This window comes from Oncorhynchus kisutch, linkage group LG18, assembly GCF_002021735.2.
Source record: "Oncorhynchus kisutch isolate 150728-3 linkage group LG18, Okis_V2, whole genome shotgun sequence".
NCBI classification, from domain to species: Eukaryota; Metazoa; Chordata; class Actinopteri; order Salmoniformes; family Salmonidae; genus Oncorhynchus; species Oncorhynchus kisutch.
The window spans coordinates 10757706-10773226 of NC_034191.2; the positions used below are offsets into that span (position 1 = coordinate 10757706).

Here is a 15521-nt window from a genome sequence, read left to right on the forward strand (position 1 = left end):
AGTGATTTATATAGACACTGCAGTAGAGAGAGATACAACACCAGTGATTATACAGACACTGCAGTAGAGATATAAACACCAGTGATTATATAGACACTGCAGTAGAGAGATAAAACACCAGTGATTATATAGACACTGCAGTAGAGAGATAAAACACCAGTGATTATATAGACACTGCAGTAGAGAGATAAAACACCAGTGATTATATAGACACTGCAGTAGAGAGATACAACACCAGTGATTATATAGACACTGCAGTAGAGAGATAAAACACCAGTGATTATATAGACACAGCAGTAGAGAGATAAAACACCAGTGATTATATAGACACTGCAGTAGAGAGATAAAACACCAGTGATTATATAGACACAGCAGTAGAGAGATAAAACACCAGTGATTATATAGACACTACAGTAGAGATATAAAACACCAGTGATGATATAGACACTGCAGTAGATATAAAACACCAGTGATTATATAGACACTGCAGTAGAGAGATAAAACACCCTTGATTATATAGAAACTGCAGTAGAGAGATAAAACACCAGTGATTATATAGACACTGCAGTAGAGAGAGATACAACACCAGTGATTATATAGACACTGCAGTAGAGATATAAAACACCAGTGATTATATAGACACTGCAGTAGAGAGATAAAACACCAGTGATTATATAGACACTGCAGTAGAGAGATAAAACACCAGTGATTATATAGACACTGCAGTAGAGAGATAAAACACCAGTGATTATATAGACACTGCAGTAGAGATATAAAACACCAGTGATTATATAGACACTGCAGTAGATAGAGATAAAACACCAGTGATTATATAGACACTGCAGTAGAGAGATAAAACACCAGTGATTATATAGACACTGCAGTAGATAGAGATACAACACCAGTGATTATATAGACACTGCAGTAGAGATATAAAACACCAGTGATTATATAGACACTGCAGTAGAGAGATAAAACACCAGTGATTATATCGACACTGCAGTAGAGAGAGATAAAATACCAGTGGTTATATAGACACTGCAGTAGAGAGATAAAACACCAGTGATTATATAGACACTGCAGTAGAGAGATAAAACACCAGTGATTATATAGACACTGCAGTAGAGAGAGAAAACACAAGTGATTATATAGACACTGCAGTAGAGAGAGATAAAACACCAGTGTTTATATAGACACTGCAGTCGAGAGATAAAACACCAGTGATTATATAGACACTGCAGTAGAGAGAGATAAAACACCAGTGATTATATAGACACTGCAGTTGAGAGAGATAAAACACCAGTGATTATATAGACACTGCAGTAGAGAGATAAAACACCAGTGATTATATAGACACTGCAGTAGAGAGATAAAACACCAGTGATTATATAGACACTGCAGTAGAGAGATAAAACACCAGTGATTATATAGACACTGCAGTAGAGAGATAAAACACCAGTGATTATATAGACACTGCAGTAGAGAGATAAAACACCAGTGATTATATAGACACTGCAGTAGAGAGATAAAACACCCTTGATTATATAGACACTGCAGTAGAGAGATAAAACACCAGTGATTATATAGACACTGCAGTAGAGAGAGATACAACACCAGTGATTATATAGACACTGCAGTAGAGATATAAAACACCAGTGATTATATAGACACTGCAGTAGAGAGATAAAACACCAGTGATTATATAGACACTGCAGTAGAGAGATAAAACACCAGTGATTATATAGACACTGCAGTAGAGAGATAAAACACCAGTGATTATATAGACACTGCAGTAGAGAGATACAACACCAGTGATTATATAGACACTGCAGTAGAGAGATAAAACACCAGTGATTATATAGACACAGCAGTAGAGAGATAAAACACCAGTGATTATATAGACACTGCAGTAGAGAGATAAAACACCAGTGATTATATAGACACAGCAGTAGAGAGATAAAACACCAGTGATTATATAGACACTACAGTAGAGATATAAAACACCAGTGATGATATAGACACTGCAGTAGATATAAAACACCAGTGATTATATAGACACTGCAGTAGAGAGATAAAACACCCTTGATTATATAGAAACTGCAGTAGAGAGATAAAACACCCTTGATTATATAGACACTGCAGTAGATAGAGATAAAACACCAGTGATTTTATAGACACTGCAGTAGAGATATAAAACACCAGTGATTATATAGACACTGCAGTAGAGAGATAAAACACCAGTGATTATATCGACACTGCAGTAGAGAGATAAAATACCAGTGGTTATATAGACACTGCAGTAGAGAGATAAAACACCAGTGATTATATAGACACTGCAGTAGAGAGATAAAACACCAGTGATTATATAGACACTGCAGTAGAGATAAAACATCAGTGATTATATAGACACTGCAGTAGAGATTTAAAACACCAGTGATTATATAGACACTGCAGTAGAGAGATAAAACACCAGTGATTATATAGACACTGCAGTAGAGAGATAAAACACCAGTGATTATATAGACACTGCAATAGAGAGAGATAAAACACCAGTGATTATATAAACACTGCAGTAGAGAGAGAAAACACAAGTGATTATATAGACACTGCAGTAGAGAGAGATAAAACACCAGTGTTTATATAGACACTGCAGTCGAGAGATAAAACACCAGTGATTATATAGACACTGCAGTAGAGAGAGATAAAACACCAGTGATTATATAGACACTGCAGTTGAGAGAGATAAAACACCAGTGATTATATAGACACTGCAGTAGAGAGATAAAACACCAGCGATTATATAGACACTGCAGTAGAGAGATAAAACACCAGTGATTATATAGACACTGCAATAGAGAGAGATAAAACACCAGTGATTATATAAACACTGCAGTAGAGAGAGAAAACACAAGTGATTATATAGACACTGCAGTAGAGAGAGATAAAACACCAGTGTTTATATAGACACTGCAGTCGAGAGATAAAACACCAGTGATTATATAGACACTGCAGTAGAGAGAGATAAAACACCAGTGATTATATAGACACTGCAGTTGAGAGAGATAAAACACCAGTGATTATATAGACACTGCAGTAGAGAGATAAAACACCAGCGATTATATAGACACTGCAGTAGAGAGATAAAACACCAGTGATTATATAGACACTGCAGTAGAGAGATAAAACACCAGTGATTATATAGACACTGCAGTAGAGAGATAAAACACCAGTGATTATATAGACACTGCAGTAGAGAGATAAAACACCAGTAATTATATAGACACTGCAGTAGAGAGATAAAACACCCTTGATTATATAGACACTGCAGTAGAGAGATAAAACACCAGTGATTATATAGACACTGCAGTAGAGAGAGATACAAAACCAGTGATTATATAGACACTGCAGTAGAGATATAAAACACCAGTGATTATATAGACACTGCAGTAGAGAGATAAAACACCAGTGATTATATAGACACTGCAGTAGAGAGATAAAACACCAGTGATTATATAGACACTGCAGTAGAGAGATAAAACACCAGTGATTATATAGACACTGCAGTAGAGAGATACAACACCAGTGATTATATAGACACTGCAGTAGAGAGATAAAACACCAGTGATTATATAGACACAGCAGTAGAGAGATAAAACACCAGTGATTATATAGACACTGCAGTAGAGAGATAAAACACCAGTGATTATATAGACACAGCAGTAGAGAGATAAAACACCAGTGATTATATAGACACTACAGTAGAGATATAAAACACCAGTGATGATATAGACACTGCAGTAGATATAAAACACCAGTGATTATATAGACACTGCAGTAGAGAGATAAAACACCCTTGATTATATAGAAACTGCAGTAGAGAGATAAAACACCAGTGATTATATAGACACTGCAGTAGAGAGAGATACAACACCAGTGATTATATAGACACTGCAGTAGAGATATAAAACACCAGTGATTATATAGACACTGCAGTAGAGAGATAAAACACCAGTGATTATATAGACACTGCAGTAGAGAGATAAAACACCAGTGATTATATAGACACTGCAGTAGAGATATAAAACACCAGTGATTATATAGACACTGCAGTAGATAGAGATAAAACACCAGTGATTATATAGACACTGCAGTAGAGAGATAAAACACCAGTGATTATATAGACACTGCAGTAGATAGAGATACAACACCAGTGATTATATAGACACTGCAGTAGAGATATAAAACACCAGTGATTATATAGACACTGCAGTAGAGAGATAAAACACCAGTGATTATATCGACACTGCAGTAGAGAGAGATAAAATACCAGTGGTTATATAGACACTGCAGTAGAGAGATAAAACACCAGTGATTATATAGACACTGCAGTAGAGAGATAAAACACCAGTGATTATATAGACACTGCAGTAGAGAGATAAAACACCAGTGATTATATAGACACTGCTGTAGAGAGATAAAACACCAGTGATTATATAGACACTGCAGTAGAGAGATAAAACACCAGTGATTATATAGATACTGCAGTAGAGAGAGATAAAACACCAGTGATTATATAGACACTGCAGTAGAGATATAAAACACCAGTGATGATATAGACACTGCAGTAGAGAGATAAAACACAAGTGATTATATAGACACTGCAGTAGAGATATAAAACACCAGTGATTATATAGACACTGCGGTAGAGAGATAAAACACCTGTGATTATATAGACACTGCAGTAGAGAGATAAAACACCAGTGATTATATAGACACTGCAGTAGAGAGAGATAAAACACCAGTGATTATGTAGACACTGCAATAGAGAGAGATAAAACACATTTTATTATATAGACACTGCAGTAGAGATATAAAACAACAGTGATTATATAGACACTGCAGTAGAGAGATAAAACACCAGTGATTATATAGACACTGCAGTAGAGAGATAAAACACCAGTGATTATATACACACTGCAATAGAGAGATAAAACACCTGTGATTATATAGACACTGCAGTAGAGAGACAAAACACCAGTGATTATATAGACACTGCAGTAGAGAGATAAAACACCAGTGATTATATAGACACTGCAGTAGAGATATAAAACACCAGTGATGATATAGACACTGCAGTAGATATAAAACACCAGTGATTATATAGACACTGCAGTAGAGAGACAAAACACCAGTGATTATATAGACACTGCAGTAGAGAGATAAAACACCAGTGATTATATAGAAACTGCAGTAGAGATATAAAACACCAGTGATGATATAGACACTGCAGTAGATATAAAACACCAGTGATTATATAGACACTGCAGTAGAGAGATAAAACACCAGTGATTATATAGACACTGCAGTAGAGAGATAAAACACCCTTGATTATATAGACACTGCAGTAGAGAGATAAAACACCAGTGATTATATAGACACTGCAGTAGAGAGATAAAACACCAGTGATTATATAGACACTGCAGTTGAGAGAGTTAAAACACCAGTGATTATATAGACACTGCAGTAGAGAGATAAAACACCAGTGATTATATAGACACTGCAGTAGAGAGATAAAACACCAGTGATTATATAGACACTGCAGTAGAGATATAAAACACCAGTGATGATATAGACACTGCAGTAGATATAAAACACCAGTGATTATATAGACACTGCAGTAGAGAGATAAAACACCCTTGATTATATAGACACTGCAGTAGAGAGATAAAACACCAGTGATTATATAGACACTGCAGTAGAGAGATAAAACACCCTTGATTATATTGACACTGCAGTAGAGAGATAGAACACCAGTGATTATATAGACACTGCAGTAGAGAGATAAAACACCAGTGATTATATAGAGACTGCAGTAGAGAGATAAAACACCAGTGATTATATAGACACTGCTGTAGAGATAAAACACCAGTGATTATATAGACATTGCAGTAGAGATAAAACACCAGTGATTATATAGACATTGCAGTAGAGATTTAAAACACCAGTGATTATATAGACACTGCAGTAGAGAGATAAAACACCAGTGATTATATAGACACTGCAGTAGAGAGATAAAACACCAGTGATTATATAGACACTGCAGTAGAGATAAAACACCAGTGATTATATAGACACTGCAGTAGATAGATAAAACACCAGTGATTATATAGAAACTGCAGTAGAGATATGAAACACCAGTGATTATATAGACACTGCAGTAGAGAGATAAAACACCAGTGGTTATATAGACACTGCAGTAGAGAGATAAAACACCCGTGATTTTATAGAAACTGCAGTAGAGAGATAAAACACCAGTGATTATATAGACACTGCAGTAGAGAGCGATAAAACACCAGTGATTCTATAGACACTGCAGTAGAGAGATAAAACACCAGTGATTATATAGACACTGCAGTAGAGAGAGATAAAACACCAGTGATTATATAGACACTGCAGTAGAGAGATAAAACACCAGTGATTATATAGACACTGCAGTAGAGAGATAAAACACCAGTGATTATATAGACACTGCAGTAGAGAGATACAACACCAGTGATTATATAGACACTGCAGTAGAGAGATAAAACACCAGTGATTATATAGACACAGCAGTAGAGAGATAAAACACCAGTGATTATATAGACACTGCAGTAGAGAGATACAACACCAGTGATTATATAGACACTGCAGTAGAGATATAAAACACCCTTGATTATATATAAACTGCAGTAGAGAGATAAAACACCAGTGATTATATAGACACTACAGTAGAGATATAAAACACCAGTGATGATATAGACACTGCAGTAGATATAAAACACCAGTGAGTATATAGACACTGCAGTAGAGAGATAAAACACCCTTGATTATATAGAAACTGCAGTAGAGAGATAAAACACCAGTGATTATATAGACACTGCAGTAGATAGAGATACAACACCAGTGATTATATAGACACTGCAGTAGAGATATAAAACACCAGTGATTATATAGACACAGCAGTGGAGAGATAAAACACCAGTGATTATATAGCCACTGCAGTAGAGAGATAAAACACCAGTGATTATATAGACACTGCAGTAGAGAGATAAAACACCAGTGATTATATAGACACTGCAGTAGATAGAGATAAAACACCAGTGATTATATAGACACTGCAGTAGAGATATAAAACACAAGTGATTATATAGACACTGCAGTAGATAGAGATAAAACACCAGTGATTATATAGACACTGCAGTAGAGAGATAAAACACCAGTGATTATATAGACACTGCAGTAGAGATATAAAACACCAGTGATTATATAGACACTGCAGTAGAGAGATAAAACACCAGTGATTATATCGACACTGCAGTAGAGAGAGATAAAATACCAGTGATTATATCGACACTGCAGTAGAGAGAGATAAAATACCAGTGGTTATATAGACACTGCAGTAGAGAGATAAAACACCAGTGATTATATAGACACTGCAGTAGAGAGATAAAACACCAGTGATTATATAGACACTGCAGTAGAGATAAAACATCAGTGATTATATAGACACTGCAGTAGAGATTTAAAACACCAGTGATTATATAGACACTGCAGTAGAGAGATAAAACACCAGTGATTATATAGACACTGCAGTAGAGAGATAAAACACCAGTGATTATATAGACACTGCAATAGAGAGAGATAAAACACCAGTGATTATATAAACACTGCAGTAGAGAGAGAAAACACAAGTGATTATATAGACACTGCAGTAGAGAGAGATAAAACACCAGTGTTTATATAGACACTGCAGTCGAGAGATAAAACACCAGTGATTATATAGACACTGCAGTAGAGAGAGATAAAACACCAGTGATTATATAGACACTGCAGTTGAGAGAGATAAAACACCAGTGATTATATAGACACTGCAGTAGAGAGATAAAACACCAGTGATTATATAGACACTGCAGTAGAGAGATAAAACACCAGTGATTATATAGACACTGCAGTAGAGAGATAAAACACCAGTGATTATATAGACACTGCAGTAGAGAGATAAAACACCCTTGATTATATAGACACTGCAGTAGAGAGATAAAACACCAGTGATTATATAGACACTGCAGTAGAGAGAGATACAACACCAGTGATTATACAGACACTGCAGTAGAGATATAAAACACCAGTGATTATATAGACACTGCAGTAGAGAGATAAAACACCAGTGATTATATAGACACTGCAGTAGAGAGATAAAACACCAGTGATTATATAGACACTGCAGTAGAGAGATAAAACACCAGTGATTATATAGACACTGCAGTAGAGAGATACAACACCAGTGATTATATAGACACTGCAGTAGAGAGATAAAACACCAGTGATTATATAGACACAGCAGTAGAGAGATAAAACACCAGTGATTATATAGACACTGCAGTAGAGAGATAAACACCAGTGATTATATAGACACAGCAGTAGAGAGATAAAACACCAGTGATTATATAGACACTACAGTAGAGATATAAAACACCAGTGATGATATAGACACTGCAGTAGATATAAAACACCAGTGATTATATAGACACTGCAGTAGAGAGATAAAACACCCTTGATTATATAGAAACTGCAGTAGAGAGATAAAACACCAGTGATTATATAGACACTGCAGTAGAGAGAGATACAACACCAGTGATTATATAGACACTGCAGTAGAGATATAAAACACCAGTGATTATATAGACACTGCAGTAGAGAGATAAAACACCAGTGATTATATAGACACTGCAGTAGAGAGATAAAACACCAGTGATTATATAGACACTGCAGTAGAGAGATAAAACACCAGTGATTATATAGACACTGCAGTAGAGATATAAAACACCAGTGATTATATAGACACTGCAGTAGATAGAGATAAAACACCAGTGATTATATAGACACTGCAGTAGAGAGATAAAACACCAGTGATTATATAGACACTGCAGTAGATAGAGATACAACACCAGTGATTATATAGACACTGCAGTAGAGATATAAAACACCAGTGATTATATAGACACTGCAGTAGAGAGATAAAACACCAGTGATTATATCGACACTGCAGTAGAGAGAGATAAAATACCAGTGGTTATATAGACACTGCAGTAGAGAGATAAAACACCAGTGATTATATAGACACTGCAGTAGAGAGATAAAACACCAGTGATTATATAGACACTGCAGTAGAGAGAGAAAACACAAGTGATTATATAGACACTGCAGTAGAGAGAGATAAAACACCAGTGTTTATATAGACACTGCAGTCGAGAGATAAAACACCAGTGATTATATAGACACTGCAGTAGAGAGAGATAAAACACCAGTGATTATATAGACACTGCAGTTGAGAGAGATAAAACACCAGTGATTATATAGACACTGCAGTAGAGAGATAAAACACCAGTGATTATATAGACACTGCAGTAGAGAGATAAAACACCAGTGATTATATAGACACTGCAGTAGAGAGATAAAACACCAGTGATTATATAGACACTGCAGTAGAGAGATAAAACACCAGTGATTATATAGACACTGCAGTAGAGAGATAAAACACCCTTGATTATATAGACACTGCAGTAGAGAGATAAAACACCAGTGATTATATAGACACTGCAGTAGAGAGAGATACAACACCAGTGATTATATAGACACTGCAGTAGAGATATAAAACACCAGTGATTATATAGACACTGCAGTAGAGAGATAAAACACCAGTGATTATATAGACACTGCAGTAGAGAGATAAAACACCAGTGATTATATAGACACTGCAGTAGAGAGATAAAACACCAGTGATTATATAGACACTGCAGTAGAGAGATACAACACCAGTGATTATATAGACACTGCAGTAGAGAGATAAAACACCAGTGATTATATAGACACAGCAGTAGAGAGATAAAACACCAGTGATTATATAGACACTGCAGTAGAGAGATAAAACACCAGTGATTATATAGACACAGCAGTAGAGAGATAAAACACCAGTGATTATATAGACACTACAGTAGAGATATAAAACACCAGTGATGATATAGACACTGCAGTAGATATAAAACACCAGTGATTATATAGACACTGCAGTAGAGAGATAAAACACCCTTGATTATATAGAAACTGCAGTAGAGAGATAAAACACCCTTGATTATATAGACACTGCAGTAGATAGAGATAAAACACCAGTGATTTTATAGACACTGCAGTAGAGATATAAAACACCAGTGATTATATAGACACTGCAGTAGAGAGATAAAACACCAGTGATTATATCGACACTGCAGTAGAGAGAGATAAAATACCAGTGGTTATATAGACACTGCAGTAGAGAGATAAAACACCAGTGATTATATAGACACTGCAGTAGAGAGATAAAACACCAGTGATTATATAGACACTGCAGTAGAGATAAAACATCAGTGATTATATAGACACTGCAGTAGAGATTTAAAACACCAGTGATTATATAGACACTGCAGTAGAGAGATAAAACACCAGTGATTATATAGACACTGCAGTAGAGAGATAAAACACCAGTGATTATATAGACACTGCAATAGAGAGAGATAAAACACCAGTGATTATATAAACACTGCAGTAGAGAGAGAAAACACAAGTGATTATATAGACACTGCAGTAGAGAGAGATAAAACACCAGTGTTTATATAGACACTGCAGTCGAGAGATAAAACACCAGTGATTATATAGACACTGCAGTAGAGAGAGATAAAACACCAGTGATTATATAGACACTGCAGTTGAGAGAGATAAAACACCAGTGATTATATAGACACTGCAGTAGAGAGATAAAACACCAGCGATTATATAGACACTGCAGTAGAGAGATAAAACACCAGTGATTATATAGACACTGCAATAGAGAGAGATAAAACACCAGTGATTATATAAACACTGCAGTAGAGAGAGAAAACACAAGTGATTATATAGACACTGCAGTAGAGAGAGATAAAACACCAGTGTTTATATAGACACTGCAGTCGAGAGATAAAACACCAGTGATTATATAGACACTGCAGTAGAGAGAGATAAAACACCAGTGATTATATAGACACTGCAGTTGAGAGAGATAAAACACCAGTGATTATATAGACACTGCAGTAGAGAGATAAAACACCAGCGATTATATAGACACTGCAGTAGAGAGATAAAACACCAGTGATTATATAGACACTGCAGTAGAGAGATAAAACACCAGTGATTATATAGACACTGCAGTAGAGAGATAAAACACCAGTGATTATATAGACACTGCAGTAGAGAGATAAAACACCAGTAATTATATAGACACTGCAGTAGAGAGATAAAACACCCTTGATTATATAGACACTGCAGTAGAGAGATAAAACACCAGTGATTATATAGACACTGCAGTAGAGAGAGATACAAAACCAGTGATTATATAGACACTGCAGTAGAGATATAAAACACCAGTGATTATATAGACACTGCAGTAGAGAGATAAAACACCAGTGATTATATAGACACTGCAGTAGAGAGATAAAACACCAGTGATTATATAGACACTGCAGTAGAGAGATAAAACACCAGTGATTATATAGACACTGCAGTAGAGAGATACAACACCAGTGATTATATAGACACTGCAGTAGAGAGATAAAACACCAGTGATTATATAGACACAGCAGTAGAGAGATAAAACACCAGTGATTATATAGACACTGCAGTAGAGAGATAAAACACCAGTGATTATATAGACACAGCAGTAGAGAGATAAAACACCAGTGATTATATAGACACTACAGTAGAGATATAAAACACCAGTGATGATATAGACACTGCAGTAGATATAAAACACCAGTGATTATATAGACACTGCAGTAGAGAGATAAAACACCCTTGATTATATAGAAACTGCAGTAGAGAGATAAAACACCAGTGATTATATAGACACTGCAGTAGAGAGAGATACAACACCAGTGATTATATAGACACTGCAGTAGAGATATAAAACACCAGTGATTATATAGACACTGCAGTAGAGAGATAAAACACCAGTGATTATATAGACACTGCAGTAGAGAGATAAAACACCAGTGATTATATAGACACTGCAGTAGAGATATAAAACACCAGTGATTATATAGACACTGCAGTAGATAGAGATAAAACACCAGTGATTATATAGACACTGCAGTAGAGAGATAAAACACCAGTGATTATATAGACACTGCAGTAGATAGAGATACAACACCAGTGATTATATAGACACTGCAGTAGAGATATAAAACACCAGTGATTATATAGACACTGCAGTAGAGAGATAAAACACCAGTGATTATATCGACACTGCAGTAGAGAGAGATAAAATACCAGTGGTTATATAGACACTGCAGTAGAGAGATAAAACACCAGTGATTATATAGACACTGCAGTAGAGAGATAAAACACCAGTGATTATATAGACACTGCAGTAGAGAGAGAAAACACAAGTGATTATATAGACACTGCAGTAGAGAGAGATAAAACACCAGTGTTTATATAGACACTGCAGTCGAGAGATAAAACACCAGTGATTATATAGACACTGCAGTAGAGAGAGATAAAACACCAGTGATTATATAGACACTGCAGTTGAGAGAGATAAAACACCAGTGATTATATAGACACTGCAGTAGAGAGATAAAACACCAGTGATTATATAGACACTGCAGTAGAGAGATAAAACACCAGTGATTATATAGACACTGCAGTAGAGAGATAAAACACCAGTGATTATATAGACACTGCAGTAGAGAGATAAAACACCAGTGATTATATAGACACTGCAGTAGAGAGATAAAACACCAGTGATTATATAGACACTGCAGTAGAGAGATAAAACACCCTTGATTATATAGACACTGCAGTAGAGAGATAAAACACCAGTGATTATATAGACACTGCAGTAGAGAGAGATACAACACCAGTGATTATATAGACACTGCAGTAGAGATATAAAACACCAGTGATTATATAGACACTGCAGTAGAGAGATAAAACACCAGTGATTATATAGACACTGCAGTAGAGAGATAAAACACCAGTGATTATATAGACACTGCAGTAGAGAGATACAACACCAGTGATTATATAGACACTGCAGTAGAGAGATAAAACACCAGTGATTATATAGACACAGCAGTAGAGAGATAAAACACCAGTGATTATATAGACACTGCAGTAGAGAGATAAAACACCAGTGATTATATAGACACAGCAGTAGAGAGATAAAACACCAGTGATTATATAGACACTACAGTAGAGATATAAAACACCAGTGATGATATAGACACTGCAGTAGATATAAAACACCAGTGATTATATAGACACTGCAGTAGAGAGATAAAACACCCTTGATTATATAGAAACTGCAGTAGAGAGATAAAACACCAGTGATTATATAGACACTGCAGTAGAGAGAGATACAACACCAGTGATTATATAGACACTGCAGTAGAGATATAAAACACCAGTGATTATATAGACACTGCAGTAGAGAGATAAAACACCAGTGATTATATAGACACTGCAGTAGAGAGATAAAACACCAGTGATTATATAGACACTGCAGTAGAGAGATAAAACACCAGTGATTATATAGACACTGCAGTAGAGATATAAAACACCAGTGATTATATAGACACTGCAGTAGATAGAGATAAAACACCAGTGATTATATAGACACTGCAGTAGAGAGATAAAACACCAGTGATTATATAGACACTGCAGTAGATAGAGATACAACACCAGTGATTATATAGACACTGCAGTAGAGATATAAAACACCAGTGATTATATAGACACTGCAGTAGAGAGATAAAACACCAGTGATTATATAGACACTGCAGTAGAGAGAGATAAAATACCAGTGGTTATATAGACACTGCAGTAGAGAGATAAAACACCAGTGATTATATAGACACTGCAGTAGATAGAGATAAAATACCAGTGATTATATAGACACTGCAGTAGAGAGAGATAAAATACCAGTGATTATATAGACACTGCAGTAGAGAGATAAAACACCAGTGATTATATAGACACTGCAGTAGAGATAAAACATCAGTGATTATATAGACACTGCAGTAGAGATTTAAAACACCAGTGATTATATAGACACTGCAGTAGAGAGATAAAACACCAGTGATTATATAGACACTGCAGTAAAGAGATAAAACACCAGTGATTATATAGACACTGCAATAGAGAGAGATAAAACACCAGTGATTATATAAACACTGCAGTAGAGATAGAAAACACCAGTGATTATATAGACACTGCAGTAGAGAGAGATTAAACACCAGTGATTATATAGACACTGCAGTTGAGAGAGATAAAACACCAGTGATTATATAGACACTGCAGTAGAGAGATAAAACACCAGTGATTATATAGACACTGCAGTAGAGAGATAAAACACCAGTGATTATATAGGCACTGCATTAGAGAGATAAAACACCAGTGATTATATAGACACTGCAGTAGAGAGATAAAACACCAGTGATTATATAGACACTGCAGTAGAGAGATAAAACACCAGTGATGATATAGACACTGCAGTAGAGAGATAAAAGACCAGTGATTATATAGACACTGCAGTAGAGAGATAAAACACCCTTGATTATATAGACACTGCAGTAGAGAGATAAAACACCAGTGATTATATAGACACTGCAGTAGAGAGAGATACAACACCAGTGATTATATAGACACTGCAGTAGAGATATAAAACACCAGTGATTATATAGACACTGCAGTAGAGAGATAAAACACCAGTGATTATATAGACACTGCAGTAGAGAGATAAAACACCAGTGATTACATAGACACTGCAGTAGAGAGATAAAACACCAGTGATTATATAGACACTGCAGTAGAGATATAAAACACCAGTGATTATATAGACACTGCAGTAGATAGAGATAAAACACCAGTGATTATATAGACACTGCAGTAGAGAGATAAAACACCAGTGATTATATAGACACTGCAATAGAGAGATAAAACACCAGTGATTATATAGACACTGCAGTAGAGAGATAAAACACCAGTGATTATATAGACACTGCAGTAGAGAGATAAAACACCAGTGATTATATAGACGTCTACCTCTTTCTCTCCCTCTCTCATTCTGTCTCACTTGCTTTCTCCTGCATCCTTTCATTATCTGTCTCTCTCTCTATCTCTCATCTCTCTTCTCCTTTCTTTTCCTCCCACCTCTATCTATGTTCTCTACTACTTCCTGGTTATTTGGTGTTGTGCTAATCACACTTCCTCCTCTCTGTCTGTCCGTCCGTCCGTCCGTCTGTCTGTCCGTTACATGTCTTACTGGTGTTTCAGGCAGATCTACTCCAAGGCGGTCCTCACGTCCTACCAGTGCTCTGTCTCGCCCTGTCTCTGGCACCATGTCCCATCCCGTGTCCCGTCCTCTGTCTCGGGCGGCTAAGGAGATCCTGGACATCTGTCTCGTGGACCAG

At 36.0% G+C, this 15521-nt stretch overlaps 1 protein-coding gene across 1 annotated transcript in view; it reads left to right on the forward strand.

Moving 5' to 3' along the window:
- The window catches only part of LOC109883963 (uncharacterized), a 51763-nt gene that overhangs the window by 27538 nt on the left and 8704 nt on the right, over positions 1–15521 (forward strand). The window contains exon 5 of the mRNA XM_031796466.1: positions 15385–15521. This exon is cut by the window's right edge and continues 88 nt beyond it. Within this exon, the coding sequence (XP_031652326.1) occupies positions 15385–15521 (137 nt within the window). The remainder of the gene's footprint in view (positions 1–15384) is intronic.